The sequence below is a fragment of the Zonotrichia leucophrys genome, chromosome 5 (assembly GCF_028769735.1).
Source record: "Zonotrichia leucophrys gambelii isolate GWCS_2022_RI chromosome 5, RI_Zleu_2.0, whole genome shotgun sequence".
NCBI classification, from domain to species: domain Eukaryota; kingdom Metazoa; phylum Chordata; class Aves; order Passeriformes; family Passerellidae; genus Zonotrichia; species Zonotrichia leucophrys.
This window is the reverse complement of record NC_088175.1, coordinates 27,930,064-27,945,308: the sequence shown is the minus strand read 5'-3', so window position 1 is coordinate 27,945,308 and position 15,245 is coordinate 27,930,064. Positions and strand designations below refer to the sequence as shown.

The 15,245-nt window shown below is 40.2% G+C and overlaps 1 protein-coding gene across 9 annotated transcripts in view; it reads right to left on the bottom strand.

Moving 5' to 3' along the window:
* Positions 1-15,245, bottom strand: part of RAD51B (RAD51 paralog B) — a 400,026-nt gene that overhangs the window by 349,300 nt on the left and 35,481 nt on the right. For 7 of the 9 annotated variants that reach the window (XR_010440386.1, XR_010440387.1, XM_064713534.1 and 4 more), the window contains exons 2-7: positions 12,374-12,467; positions 11,450-11,563; positions 10,208-10,324; positions 5,607-5,743; positions 2,838-2,957; positions 1,410-1,593 (exon numbers count right to left, since the gene is read on the bottom strand). Coding sequence is in view for 7 of the 9 variants with exons in the window: in XM_064713534.1 (XP_064569604.1) it covers positions 1,410-1,593; positions 2,838-2,957; positions 5,607-5,743; positions 10,208-10,324; positions 11,450-11,563; positions 12,374-12,457 (756 nt within the window). In the remaining 2 variants the exon portion in view is untranslated. Of the gene's footprint in view, positions 1-1,409; positions 1,594-2,837; positions 2,958-5,606; positions 5,744-10,207; positions 10,325-11,449; positions 11,564-12,373; positions 12,468-13,281; positions 13,413-15,245 lie in introns of those variants that run through there. The other 2 variants (XM_064713535.1, XM_064713539.1) reach the window with 1 other exon arrangement.

The window sequence follows — 15,245 nt, the reverse complement described above, 5'->3', positions numbered from 1 at the left end:
TATTTATTATTTTCTAGATAAGTAAAAACATCTGAAATAATGTCAACAGAGTTATTTACAGTGAGAACCTCAGATACTCTGTAAGGGAAGTTATTGGAACACATGGAACAGCAGACTGATTTTGCAGTATGCACCGGCACTTGCAGATGCACAACATACTCCAGCCTGAAATGTCAGAGATTCAAATCCAGCTCAGCTTCATCATTTCAGCGAAAGTGGAGGGCAGGGGCTATCTAAAGGATAGAAAATGGAGAAATAGAGAAAAAAAAATATTCTCATAAAACTTCTCCCCTTTCTCAAAGGGCTGCATAATATTTTACCAAAATATCAGACTGTACACTATTACACACAATTCTTTCCTGGCTTTATAAACAGTTGCTATCAACTTTACTGGGTGCACTGACTGGGATGTTATCTTCTGTATATGAACTTTAAAGGCACTTAGGCAGGGTTTAATGGTCTCCATCAGAAGTCTTTAGAAGTCACATGCAGAAGGAAATCCATTCCTCTGCAGTTAGATCAGCCAGTTCCACACTTCCTATTTCTGATGTGATAGTTTCTGTGACCTCAGAGGCATCAGAGTGAAAAAGGCCCCACCAGCCTTACTCACATTCTTACCCAGCTTCTCTCTTACACTGGAGTGATGAGTAGGTTACCTATACCAGGAAATACTTTAAAGAGTTGAGTTTCAATGGTATCTTTTGAAATGGCCCTTTGTGGAACACAAAATAAACACACACACAAACACATATACACAGTTTACATCTTCTAAAGCACTTTTCAATCAGGTCTACCCAGTCTTTGCACTGAGTGTTCATGTCTTCCTTTGCATTTTATGGGCAAGTCTACAGACAAGGATTTGCTGACCTGTTACCTTCCCTTCTGCAGAAATTAGCATACATTACCAGATACAAAAGGAATTCACACTGTTCCAGAGCATAAGTCTTTTTGAGATTCTATGAACTTAAGTAAAAGAAACAGAGGCAGAAAAAAATCTTCACCTACCTAGAGCGTGCATTAGGTAGAGTGACAATGCAGTACAAAAGAACCATCAGGATAGACAATATTAAATGGCAAGAAAATGTAGGATTTAAGAAAAAAAAACTAAACTAAAAAGAAGTACAGAGATAGCTGGAGACTCTATTAATATTCGCTTCTTTAAGGTCCCAAATTAACAAAAATTAAAATAATTTCTAAGAAATTTTAAAAAACAAACTAACAAAAACCCACAGAAAAATCACACCAAGCAGAGCTATTACTATTCTTCTCTTTCCCAACTATATTCCAACTGGTACCTGCAAAAAGATTCCTGCAAGAATCATTGTCTGGTTTCTTCTTCCTGTCATTCTCCTTCTTCTCTATTACTTGATACTGTAAAGCAAAAACTTAGAAAAGGAGGAAGAACTTACTGGTATTGAGAACTCCTCTGCCAAATACTTCAACACTGATGCTCCTCTATTCAAAAAGTTACTTCTCTCTGCCAGATTGCCCTGGAGTTTTGTATCAAACTCCTTTCTGACAACTGAAGCAACAGAGTCAATTATTACAAGTTTAACCTTCTTCAAAATAATTTCTTCTTCCAAAGACATAATCCTAAAAAAAAAAAAGTCACTTATAGCATTATTTACAGAAAAAAAAAATATAACACTAAAATGTTTAAAATAAAGATACATTTAGTAAGCTTAAAGTCAGTCCCTCTTTTTTCATCCCCACACACCACCTCCATTGACATCTGCATGTATTGAAGAGATTTGGAAAGGAATCTGAGGCTCAGTGGGCCCAAGCCAGGACCTCTCTACAAGAAAGTTTTGGAAGACCTCTGCTAGCAACAATATGCTGTACAACTCCTGAATGGCAGACAGCAAGTAAAGTGGGCACTGAAACTGTGCCTCACTGGGCTCTTCCAGCACTTCAAGGGGATTAATAAGTAAGAGGGAGAGTGACTTTTTACATGGGCAGATAGTGATAGGACATGGGGAAATGGCTTAAAACCAAAAGAAGAGATTTAGATTAAAATTCAGGAAGAAATGCTTTACTCAGTGGGTAGTGAGGCACTGGCACAGGTGCCCAGAGAAGCTGTGTACACCCCACTCCTGAAAATGTTTAATGCCAAGTTGGATGGGGCCCTGAACAACCTGACCAAGTGGGTGCTATCCCTGCCTATGATGGGAGGTTTGGAACTAGATGACCTTTAAACTCTCCTCCAACCCAAGCCATTCCATGTTTCTTTAATATGCTACTAGCTGTTCTCTGATAAAGCTGTATTAGGAGGCAAAACTATTCTGATAATTATTCTCCCGCTAACATAAAACATACCACATGATGATAAAATATAACTTCATTAATTTTCATTGCAATATATGTTCACAAATTAACATAACATAAAAACATGACAATACAATATTGCACTCAGGCTGGTGACAGCTAAACAACTTCTCCCTCCCACTGCTGGAGGAATCCCCATCTTCTTGGAAGTAAACTGCTTTGGAGGAACAAACTTCAATTTCATGGAAAATGTAACTCTTATATTATGGTCTCTCCACAGCCCAAGAGAATACCTGTCTCATGAACATTCCCCTTTAAAGGCTTACAAGAATGAGATCACATAGAAATTGTCTATCACAAATTAAAAATCATCAAGTGGATTAGTCACATGCTATGAAATGATAAGAGCAATGTCAATCTTTCTGTAACAATGTTACTTCGTTGGAGACCATGCTGGCATCCACATGAAAAGGTCTCAAATTAATTATTCTTCATAAAACTTTGATACAAAAAAAAAATGTTTTAGACAATCCAGTCAAAACTGTCTTTTCTTAAACTCTGGAAAAGAATACCTCTTCAGCACACTGCAGCAGGTCAGCTCTCGGTACAGGTGGATGCTACGGGTCATGCAGAGCAGCTTTTCATCTGAGTCATAATAAGAAGGGAATCTGTTTGCTGCTATCTCAATCAACCTATTAAAAACAAACAACAACAAAAACCAGAAGGCATAATACTGCAAAAAAGAATAATACAAGCTAATAAGACGTCAAGTATTCAGAAAGCAAACACAGCAAAGTTCTGAGCCATAAGCAGATACCAACTAAGACCGGAAATCTCTTTAAAAGGAAAAGCATACTTTTCCTTTTATCATCAGAGTGAAACAGTGGAAATCAGAACAGTTAGATTCTCCTTCCAGTGACACTGAGTCAGTGGTACACTAGGGAAAGACATCATGTGTCTATAAGCAAAGAAAGGGCATGTCTCCTCTAGAAGGAAAGTTTACTTACTGAGTAAGTTCTTGAAGTTTTATACCAGAAATTTCACTTAATGACCAAGCATTTTCCTATTCAAATTATTTTACATAAATATTAATTTCATTTAAATAAAACTACTCTCCAACTCTAACCATCTTCCTTTTCACCTTTACCTTACAGTGAAATCATAGATTGGGTTTTGCATCACCAAAGAAATCTAACAAACTGGTAAGAAAGAGAAGATCCATTAGACAGAAAATTTTTTCCACAAAAAAATTTTTAATTTTTAATAACAAAAAATACTTAATTGTTTATATTTTAAGCAGACATATCCCACCACCTATAGCTTGAGAAGAGTGGCATCTAGTGGATTATACTTGTGGGCACAACTTACTTGCTATCTCTCTTTAAACTTAGGCTCCTTTCATTAAAACACAAAGTTAAAGAGAATTTAGAGAAAACAAATTTAAAATCAGTTTACAAACAGAGTTCAGGAGATCTGAGGTAACATCCTATTCAACGTAATGCCAGCTATGAAATCAGAACAAGCTACTTGAGTCTTTATTTCAGAAGCCTTCAAGGATGGAGACAGCCCCACCTCTCTGGGTAAAGCTTTTTCACCACAAAGGCAGCTAGGAATTGTAAAGCTTCTCCATATATCAGCCCAGAAATGAAGCTCAATGTGTGCCTGCTGTCTCTCAGCACACACTCCTGTGCCATCTCCTTTGGGCCTCCTCCTTGGCAAGTGAAGGCTACTGTTAGATTGGCCCAGTATCTTCTCTCTACTCAACTGAGCAAGTCCTTGGTCTCTCCACAAATGGCAAATGCTCCAGCTCCCAACCACCTTGGGAAAAGGGGATATGCACCTCCCTGGCCCTGATGGTTCAGCTCCTTAGAAGATGCAACACAGAAAGCATAAGATATAGTCGGTCTGCTGAAATTGTGTTTATCATTTGTGACTGAGCAATACTAAATATGATTTAATACATAAATATTCTCATCTTTAATAATATTATTTTTGCCATGTTTCCTTTCTACATCCTATTCTATTTTCAGCAGTCTCAGTTTCATCTGCATCTGCTTTCCTTTTCTTTAGTACTCATTTCTAAGTGACAAGTCTTAACTCACTCTTTAGGTCCTACCTTTTTTCCCTATTTACATTTCAGGGACCTGAAATAAAACTTAAATGGTGTGTAAGGAGGAAGCACAGTACTTTACATAACCATTGCTTGAAGCTTGTTTCCTTTGATATGCTTCAAACTTCTGTGACATTAACTTGGCAAAAAGCAGGGTTTGAAATCCCACCTTCTCATCTACGATAACTTGCAATGAATAATCAATGGAAATACATTTACCTTAATACTCCAGAATTATGCCATGGCTGTAGCTACTAGATCATCTGAAATATATAAATTATTTCACTGAACCTCTTTCTGCCCATTTTTCTACACTAATCAGGATGAGACTACTGTACTTCTTGTCCTTCCCCAGACCCTTAACTTTTGAACTTGCTCATTCTAAACAACAGGGACCAAAGAATTGAAATCTCAAAAAGATCAAAGTCACAACATTTAGCAAACTTTGGTAACTAAGTAAAATAAATAAGAGCTACATTTAATGAAACACTGAGGATTATTTCAACAGTTAATCAGACAGTTAACATGGGAAGAGCAGCAACCGACAGTAACCCAAGCAATCCAGCACAGCACACCCATTCAGCACTCAAGCACATCAACATGCACAGCTGGGCCATTTGGGTTGCATGGGCCAAGCAGGAGATATGAGAAGAACCAGGTATGTTACAGTATTGTAAGTAAGGTATTACAGCAAGGTACAGTACAGTAATACAGTAAGGTATTACAGTACTGCATAGCTGCTGGGGATACAGGAGATGCAAGGTTACTGCAGAAGGGAACCAGAAATGCAGGAGGGTATTGAACAGAAATAGGATGGAAATCTGAAGGAAAACTGGCAACACCAGTCCCACTGTTGACTGGAAAACCTCCACTGCCTCTGTAGCCAAAATGCTCTGCCTTTACATCCTCCAATCAATATCCTGTTAACTCCACAAACCAAACTGCAAAGCAAGATTTCAGGTACTAATAAAACCATTTAAAAATTAAAGATAATGCCATCCACCTTGTCATACCAGAACTGGAATCTGCAACCTCATACAAATTAGGAAGGTGAACAAACCATTTTATTAAGTTAATTTCATTGTCTGTGGAATAACTGCATGTACCAGAGGAATGTTTAATAAATACCACCAGTATTTAAAAATGCACAATTATTGCTCAGAAAATATTTGAAGGTTCCAGGATAAAAGGTGCTAAGAAGTTGTGTGTATTTTAGAATTTTGCACCTTACCTTTCAGCACTGAATGCAGACTCTGTGTCGATGTATATAACAGCCCCATCTAGTCCTCCCATGCTCACAGGAAGTGTAGCCAGAACACTTAACATAATACAAAATTGTGTTTTGCCACAACCTGGTGGGCTAGTTATCTGGAAGAAAAAAGATTAGCAACATAACATTCATTTCACCATACTTCTACTTTTATCTAAGTCCCATCAGCCTGTGTTCCCCCAGTTCTGCTCTTTCAGTAACCAAAGGAGACAACAGCCATGAAAAGACAGAACATAGCCCACAAAGACCAATTTGCAGTTACTCTTGGATCTGTACCTTGCAGACAAATTCATACCCTGAAGAAGAAAAAAAAGCTTTTCAGACAGAGCATTATGCTTATGATGTCACTTTCTTTGACATCATTATTACCTTTCAAATTTGAGGTCCCCTACTTTCCCCCTCACCTCACAAGATCTTCGCTAGAGACACCTAGCTCTCTTCCATCTGTCCCTCTGCTACCTTCTAAAACAGAGCAGAATTAAAAGATTCACAGTTGACATTCACATGTCATCAATGGCTTTTAGAACTGAAAACTAAGTCCAGAGCTATTGAGCTCACAGACAAACATCTCCCTAGAAACCATGATGAACTCGGTAAAACCAGGTCTCTCCTAGAAACACAAGGCTAATTGCTTATATCCTATAAAGAATGAATGTTCAATATGAACCACATTTATACATTAGACAGATTTTATCTGCCCCAGAGACTACACTCTGCCCTATGCAGTGTGTTTTTTCATTGATGTTAACTCCCTATTACCATATTTCAAAACCAACACCATTCAATGATCCAGATCAGATCCCCAAAGCTTCCACCTGTGCTCACTGAAAGCCCCTGTGGTGAAGCAGCATTCAAAGAGAGCATGCTCAGCTTGCATGAAAAGGTTCCAGTACGATTTTGAGGAGAAAAAGGATCCAAAGAACACATTGTTTGATGAGATCACCAGTTTCTGAGAGCAATATTTTTCTACTAGAGATGGCAGTCTGCTGTACTTTATCCACTGCAGATCTTCCAGAGATTATGCCTGAATGCTGGGCACTGTGTTCAGACAATTGCAAGTTCATTACTACTACAGGGGGTCTTTGAATACAATATCACATTGTCACTGCTTCTGGGAAGGGAGATGATGAAATCATAAATACTCAGAGGGCCAAAAACCAGCAAAAATAAAGTGATTCTAGGCAGTGAAATCAGAGTAATGGGTTCATTCTTATGCCAGTAGCAACAAACTAATAATGCAAGGTGTAAAAGCAAGCCTCTCCAGGTAAGCTGAACTGTAAAACAAAGCATGCTGTCTCAAAACACCTAGTACTGCCAGAACAAAGGCCTAAACACAGGGCTATTGTTTTAAATTTAAAAAGTTTAATTTAACTTCCAAATTTAAACTTTACAATTGACAGGCACTCAAAATCGAACTGATTTTTGAGACTACATGCACGATAGTTTGGTTTCAAGCACAAATACTTCCACCAGAAGATAATACAGTATGGTTTTGTTTTAAGGAGTAGCAGCATGACTTGAAGCACAGAAAATATACAAGGAAACTCAGAAAGATCACAGTAGCTACAGTTAACAGTTGGTTAAAATCCCTTTAATCACCTTTGTCTTTTAACAAGGCCTAAAAGTCAAGCTATATCAACCAATCTACTTGAAGCTTTAAGGCAAGAGAAGCATTAAATGATGTTTTTTAGAAGAACAGATCAAGAATCAGTAATTTATGCAATTATCTGTTCCTCAGCCAGTGCACTTAAATTACAAACTATCGTATCAGCAATATCTGCTACAATTTAATGTGAACCCAAAGCATATACAAAAAGTACAGAGGCAATACATATTCCTTAGACTGTGATTGCCAATGAATCTCACAAGTTGTTTCTTGTTAAAAAGAGAACTTGAAATGAATGAGGGGAGGGCATCAATCCAGTATGTGAAATTAAAATGTTTGGACAACTGTGATGATACTTCATAAAAACATTTCTAGTTTCAGCCTTGCCTGGGAGGTGCACTGGACCCAGGATCCATTTCAGTGGCTGACACAGAAGCCAGTTCAGCAGAGATGCTGTAAAAATGTCTGAGGACATGAGCATCACATCCGAGAAAATGAGGGAACCTTGCAGCACAAGGAAGCAAGCCAATGGAGCAAGAAAGCATTTGTATTCCCAAAACCAACAATACTTCATGTTTAATCTGCATTCCTTTAAAGGGCCTTAAAACAGGCTTTCAAGTAATCCACAGTGAAGAATTTTACAAAACTACAACATTTTATTATTGTTACCCCCTGGTTCAGCAAGTGTTTAGAACAACAGAATCCTATTCGAAATTCCTGTAATAAATTTAAATTCAATGTCTGCAAAAAATTTGTTTGGTTTATTTTATTCCAAATCTGCTCTGAAAAAAACCCACCCAGACAGAGACATGAAAAACATGAAGACCACTTCAGTTTTTTAAAATATATTTTATTAGGCAGAGATAAAATATTTTTCATAAGTTATATAGTATTTTCTCTGGCACATCTGTAGGGTTTGAATGAAAACACAAAGAGCTAAATCTTCATCTACCAGAAGGTTAAACTCCTCAATAGTCAAAAAAGGATTTTGATTAAATTTCTTTTTTTAGGAATTTATTTCTAAAAAATAAATTCTTCCTCATAAAACTTGGAAAAAAGCTCACAAAACTTGGAAAAAAGCTCTGACCACAGAATTTCAGCTATGATTTAGTCTTCAATTTAAAACCTAATAGTGGCTTGGAAAAAAAATTATCTGAAACAGTGTAATGCAAATCAAATCCCTCTGGCAGTCAAAAAGAAAGGAGATTTGGCGATAGAAGATATGACCACAAGTCTTAATCCCTCTGAGCAGGTACTCAAATTCCAAGTTTCCAGTTTTACTGCTGGGTAAAGTAACAGAAAGACAATAATTTAGCCCTAGCAGTCAGGAAGTAAATTCAGCATACTTTTGATGAGAACTTCTGTCAGACTTAAAATATCCGTCTAATTCAAAAATGCCAAAAGACAACCTACTTGTCTGTTACGCTCCAGTGACTTGTAAAAAAGCAAATTAAAATTGTTAAATCCTAAGATCACTCAAATCCAAAAATACAAAAACAAACCTGAAAGTGTTCACAAGCTGCAGTAGAGCATAAAAGCAGCAGAAGCACAGCATCAAACCAGCTGCAGCAGTAAATTGATAGCTTTCTACTAAAATTTCATCTAGCAATCTGATGAACACTCAGAGCTGCCAACCTTTTAAACTACTTTAAATCTCAAGACTTGCAAAAAAGCTTCTTAAAATCCCCAGAACCAGGCTTTAAAATAAAAGATCCGTTTCTGTATGGTCAATGGTTATCTACCTTTTCATTTGCTGAAAAATCCCTAATAGGTGCCCTAATTGCATTCCACACTTAGTACCTAAAAGGCAAATAAAAAGCAATACACTATTTTATTTTTTCTTGGACACATCTAATCTTTCGAGTTATTCATCACATTTCTGGATCCTACCTAGTTGTTTCTATATTATTTCTGACCCAATAGTTGTGTATCAGTCACCAACCAAGCCCAAGGTGCAGGTGGAAGGGCTTGCAGTTCTGGTCTCATCCACTACATGTCTTGTACAGATGTCAACGTCTCCCTCCCTTGGTGAGATCCCCACTATAGAGAACTGCACCAGGCAGGTCCTTTCATTCTTAACCAAAATATCATAGAACACAAAAATCACATTCAGAAGCTTTTTCCAGAAGAAAACTTAAAGTGCAATATTGCCTTTCCTGGTGCTGTGCATTCCATGCATGGTGCATATTCCATTGTCTACAAAAAGAAATACTCAGAATCTTTACAAACTAATCTTTAAAAACTCTCATTATATAAGAGATTCTAGAGCAGAAATTGTTTAGTTTCAACTTAGTCTTGCTTTAAATCTAGTATGTTTTAAATCACTGTTAGATTTTGAAAGCCATTTTTATCAGGAATCAAAATCAATCTAGCTTGCTTACAGGATGCGAAACAAATGTATTTTCTTCATAGTAAGATTTTCATAACTACTCATTTTTATTCCTCTGCTGTGACAATTTGCCTCAGTAGACAAAGAAAAGCACTTGGCAAGACCTGTTCTCATCCAAACATTTTTGTGTATTTTGTGTTTGAAGCACCTGACACAAGACAGTCCAACCTATCTGTGACTTTTGATTTCAGGGCAGAATGCTGTTGGGAGAGTAGCTAAGAATTGGAAAAGTACAGGGCCATGGCTAATTCCAAGTCCTGCACCCACAAGATAGCGTGTCCTTGGGCCTAGCTGTAGTATGATAACAAACAGTGAAAGAGACATGAGAAAAGAGAGGTGTAACCCCTAAGGAATGGGGAAGAGCTGATGTTGTGGTGTGGCCAACAGACGGTGTAAAATACAGAATATTCATGAGCTTATTACTTGCTGTATAATGTATATATGCTCTCTTCAATAAACAGAGCTTGCTGATCTCATATTGAAAGTCCCAAGTTTTCCCTGCACCCGACAAATGGCTCATTCTGCAACAGAATGCTCAACTAAAGTAAAACATATTAAACAAATTACCTCTGTGAGGGATCCACAAGGCACTCCACCATGCAGGACTCTATCCAAACTATGAAGTGTGGTCGATAAAAAGGCTGAAGAAGGATTGACAGACTTTCTTAGTTTCATTTCATAAGCCTACAAAAGGAGGGAAAATAGCAAAAGAAAACAAGCAAAGCAGAAAATGCTTTTTAAAATGGAAATAGGAAAATTGTATTTGCTTTTAACAACCTGGTATGACTTAACATTCAACAATGAGAGAAGTACTGTTATATTCAGCTATAGTCTGCCCTTAGCTCATCACCCCTCCTTGTATTTATATTCCATTTATAGCTCAGAGAGTAAATTCAAGTCTTTTTTCTCTCCCTTACCACAACATTAAAGAATAAGCCCTTAATCACGATGTAACAAAAACTGTCTCTGCTCCTATTCAACAAGGTTTGTTTTCAACCTGTAAAATTCCCTGATCAGCGTTCATTACCAATTTACTAGCTTCAAATGCATGCAGTAAAAGTCATACAAATTCTTCTATTACTAATTTTATTGCAGGATATTAGTGAATTTAAAGTCTCACAGAATTACTCCTATAATTACTATGCCAATTACACATTTGGACATGGATTATTTTTGCAAGGAATAAAAATGGGGTGCATTGACAGAGGTCAGAACTGTCTGTATCCTGTTTTAAAAGACATCTTTTCATATGAATTCAAAAAAGAAAAGAAAACGCCGCCACTGCGCCACTGCGTTGCAGACAACGTGTTTCCTTCTTGCACCCTCCCCAGTTAGGCTACTGTAACCTAAGGCACACAACTCATTTACATGGGTGGAAACAGTCCTTAAGAAGTTATTGTCAGCATCACTTCAATTCTTGGCACCACTTTTATATCTAAACCAAATTTATACCAACATTCTTACTATTTGCTTGTAGTTAAAAAAATTATTTTCTTCACTGCAGGATACATATTGCTATAAGCAATTGCTATAAGCAATTTTTACATGCTGGATTGGCAGAGAGTATGACTTATTTCCCTGCTGCACTCAGAACTGCTGCTGCAAGCCTGAACAATCTCATGGGGCTATAATACCTAATAAATGTAACTGTATTAACCTAAAGTGCATCAAAGACCTACATTTGAAAATAAAAACATTATGGCATTGTGCAGTAAAACTGAGACAAGCCACCCAGCTAAAAAGATGAGCGACAATGTTCAGCTTTTCCAGATATTGTATCAAAAGGAGTATCAACACAAGCACACTTACTGTCTGCATTTTGGGAGCACAAGCTCGGCTGACTTTACAGAGAAGCTTCTGCACCTCATGGTAGCTCTGTCCTGTCACTTTCATTAGCTCCAAGAGGGAAAGACATAAAAAGTCCTGAAAGAGAACGGAGCAATTCAGAGAGCTCAACCTAGAAATCCAAGCTGGGGACTAAACTGATGCAATCTGTCCAAAATTAGTGCATATTCCACAGGTTTAGCAACTCTCCCTTCAGATACTTTTGCACATTGCTAAGGTCCCCTCCAGTCGTCTCTTCTGGAGGCTGAACAGGCCCAGCTCCCTCAGCCTTTCCCTGTAGAAGAGATGATTCAATCCCCTCATCATCTTCAAAGCTCTTCACTGGACCAGCTCCAGGAGCTCCATCTCTGTCCTGAGGGGCCCAGAACTGGACACAGTCCTCCAGGTGAGGCCCTCCAGGGCTGAGCAGAGGGGCAGGATCCCCTCCCTTGACCTGCTGGCCATGCTCTCCCTAATGCAGCCCAGGATCCCATGGCCCTTCTTGCCCCACCAGGACACACTGCTGGCTCAGGGACAGTTTGCTGTCCACCAGGACCCCCAGTCCTTCTCCACACAGCTGCTTCTGCAACTCCCCTGCCTCCACAGGGACGTAAGTACATAAAAGTTTAAATGTTTTAGTTAGGCATTCATGATTTAAAGCTTTATTTTTACAAGGCAGCAGGCCAGATTGAGTCTGAAATGCTCCCTACTTTGTAAAAAGTTCCCAGTTTAATTAAACTGCCAAAAAGTGAACACAACATGCATTAAAACAACACAGTCACGCACAAACAAGCAAACAAAAAAAAACAAAGAAAACCACCAACTTACAAAAAAACAAACGCACTCCCAAAAAAACTGCCACCAATCCACAAAAGACCAACCCCTCACAAAACAAAATAACTCTTTTACCTGACAGGTGGTGATCTGATAGCGACTCAGCCTTTCACACATTTCCTGAGACAGCTGTGCTCTTCTTAGTTTCTTAGCAGCCATGCTTCCCAACCTACAGGGCAGACAGAAAAATGTTTGAAAGATTATTTGAGTGTGATTGTGTGGACAATTCCACTAACTCCCTGCTAAAGAACACATAATGTAATGTGATATAGATTTCCCATATAAGCCTGTGTCACACTAAATTATATTACCAGTCTATATTACCAGTTTTTAAATTACATTTCATATTTGACTGTGTATGAGAACATTCCAGTAAGAACAGCAATGTCTACAGTCATGAGCTGAACAAGAACTCCTCATGCTGTATGGCACTGGCAAGAAAGAACAAACTTTGGATACGAATTGTAGAGCAATCTCAGTAAGCATTCAACCCTAGAACATGCACTGCTGGAATACAACATCCAGTTTTGGTGTGCCAGTAACATTGAATTCTACTGCACAAAATGCAGTCCAGCCCAGTACAATCCAAAGCACACACATACACATGACTGGCCATGTCGCTGTTTCAGATGTATTATTTAGGCAACATTCCCAGTATTAATTCATACAGACATTCGGGCAAAACAAAGTTTTTTATAACGTAAAACAAAGTAACGTGAGAGCAAATACCGCAAATGTTTGCCATAACACAAAACTGCTACAAATTTGCAGATGCACAGGCCTCCACATCTTTACAAGGTGGAAACTTTATTGCCCCATATACAAAATTCTCCTTAAACAGGAAGGACCCCCAGAGTTCCAGGTTCACTCCGCTGCATCAGCGAGGATGCGCCTGCAGCCGGAGACCCAGCCCGGCCCCTCGGCCCCCGGCAGCGACAACCGCGGGCACCACAGAGCCCGCTCCCGCCGCAAACCAGCCTCACCCCGCGCCTGGGGGCGTCCCGCAGCAAAGCCGCCCCAGCCCGGGGCTCTCAGCCGAGCCGAACCGAACCAAGCCGAGCCGGGCCGAGCCGGGCCAGCGCCGCTGCGGGAGCGGACCCGCGCTCCCGGCAACTTTTCAAAGGCCCCCGCGGCGAGGGCCAGGGGCGGGGCCGCCGGGCAAGGCCTGCGCTTGCCATTGGCTGCGCGCGAGGCATGCCGGGAGCGGTAGTTCCCGGGAGGGCGCGCCTGTGATGGCGGGGGGTTGTGTCCCTCTGCCCCCGCTTAGGCAGGAGGCAGCTGAGCTCTCCTTTGCGGAGACTGAGGGCACAGGGGGCTGTTCGGTGTTCCTTCTGCCCGTGAACGCGAGCGGCCCTCCGGAGACGGGAGCCTTGCACGGCGCTCTTGTACTGTAATGTAGGAATTCCTTCCGTCATCTGCACAAAAGTGTCTACGGAACCTGAGAGCCTGCAGCATGGAGCGTGCCATGCACGCGGTCACTTGTTAGTAAAGAATATTGGAATGACATCCTTTCTTCATAGTTAGGGCTCACAGACACCTGGTCTGCCACCAGTTGTGAGGGAAATGCCCCATGATGTGAATCATGGAATCAATTCGGTTGGAAAGGAGCTCTGGCGTCATGGAGTCCAACCTGTGACGGAACACCCCCTTGTCACAGCCTGGCTCTGAGTGCCACATCCAGTCTTTCCTTAAACAACTGCAGGGACAGTGACTCCACCACCTCCCCGGGCAGCCCATTCCAATGCCCAATCACTCTTGGTGAAGAATTTCCTCCAAACATCCAACCTAAACCTGTCCTCTATGTCCTCATATCCTGTTGGTTACCTGGGAGAGGAGGGCACACCCCACCTGGCTACAGCCTCTTTTCAGGTAGCTGTGGAGAGTGATAAGGCCCCAGCCTCCCTTTTTGCCAGGCTAAACAACCCCAGCTCCCTCAGCTGCTCCTCATTGAACTCAAGAACCTTCACCAGCTTTGTTGCTCTTCTCTGGACACCCTCCCATACTTCCTGAATTGAGGGGTTCAGAACTGAAGCCAGTTCTCAAGATGTGGTTTCACCAATGCCAAATACTGGAGAAAAATAATTTCCCTATTCCTGCTGGTCACACTGTTCCAAATATAGGGAATTTCTGAATGTAACAGGGAGAAGCAGTCATCAAACGTGACTGGCATGAATGTCCATGGGGTGTGCTTTCCAACTCACTCTAGCTTATACTAGAAAGTATTTAACTTAGTACTATAAGTTATCTACATAATCCTTACAGTACTAAAACATAACCCAACTGAAGAAAAAATGGACCAAACTACCTTCTGAGAAACTGAGCACTAAGTGAGAAATTGAGCACTGGGAACTGCATGGCTGGGCTTTTGTCTATTCTGAAAAACAAATGCCACTGCGAAGCTGCAAAGTACAGAACACTTCAGCCACTCTTCCAAAAGAGTGAACAGCAGAAGCAGCAAGAAGCTATCTCAAAATGCCCAACAACCAGAGTGTCAAAAAAGGTCAGGGAATTCCCGTTTCTTTCCTACCTTGAAGGGAGCTTGCATGCTCAGAGAAGTCCAGAGGATTTAAGAAGCTGGGCAGGGAGTAAGCAGCCCATACAAAAGCACCTCAGAGCTGTAGTGAAAAGGTACCTGAACAGGGAGAGATGGCATGGAGGAAGAGCTCCTCCTAGTGTAGTTGGCCTTTAAAAGTTGACTTGAAAACTGTGAATCACATTTGAGAAAAGGTGTCTAAAGAAAGGGAAAAAATGTCTGTGGCTGCAGTTTAGTTTCAATGTAAAAAGAAGGACATGACCATAGTATAACTTGTCATGAACTACAGTTTCCTCCTCAGCACAGGAATAGCAGAAGCCCTACCTTCCCAGCAGAGTAAAGGGGAGCATTGCCTTGATGATTTTCTTTCCTCCCACAAACACATCAGGGCTTTCCCTTCACCTGCAGGCCAAC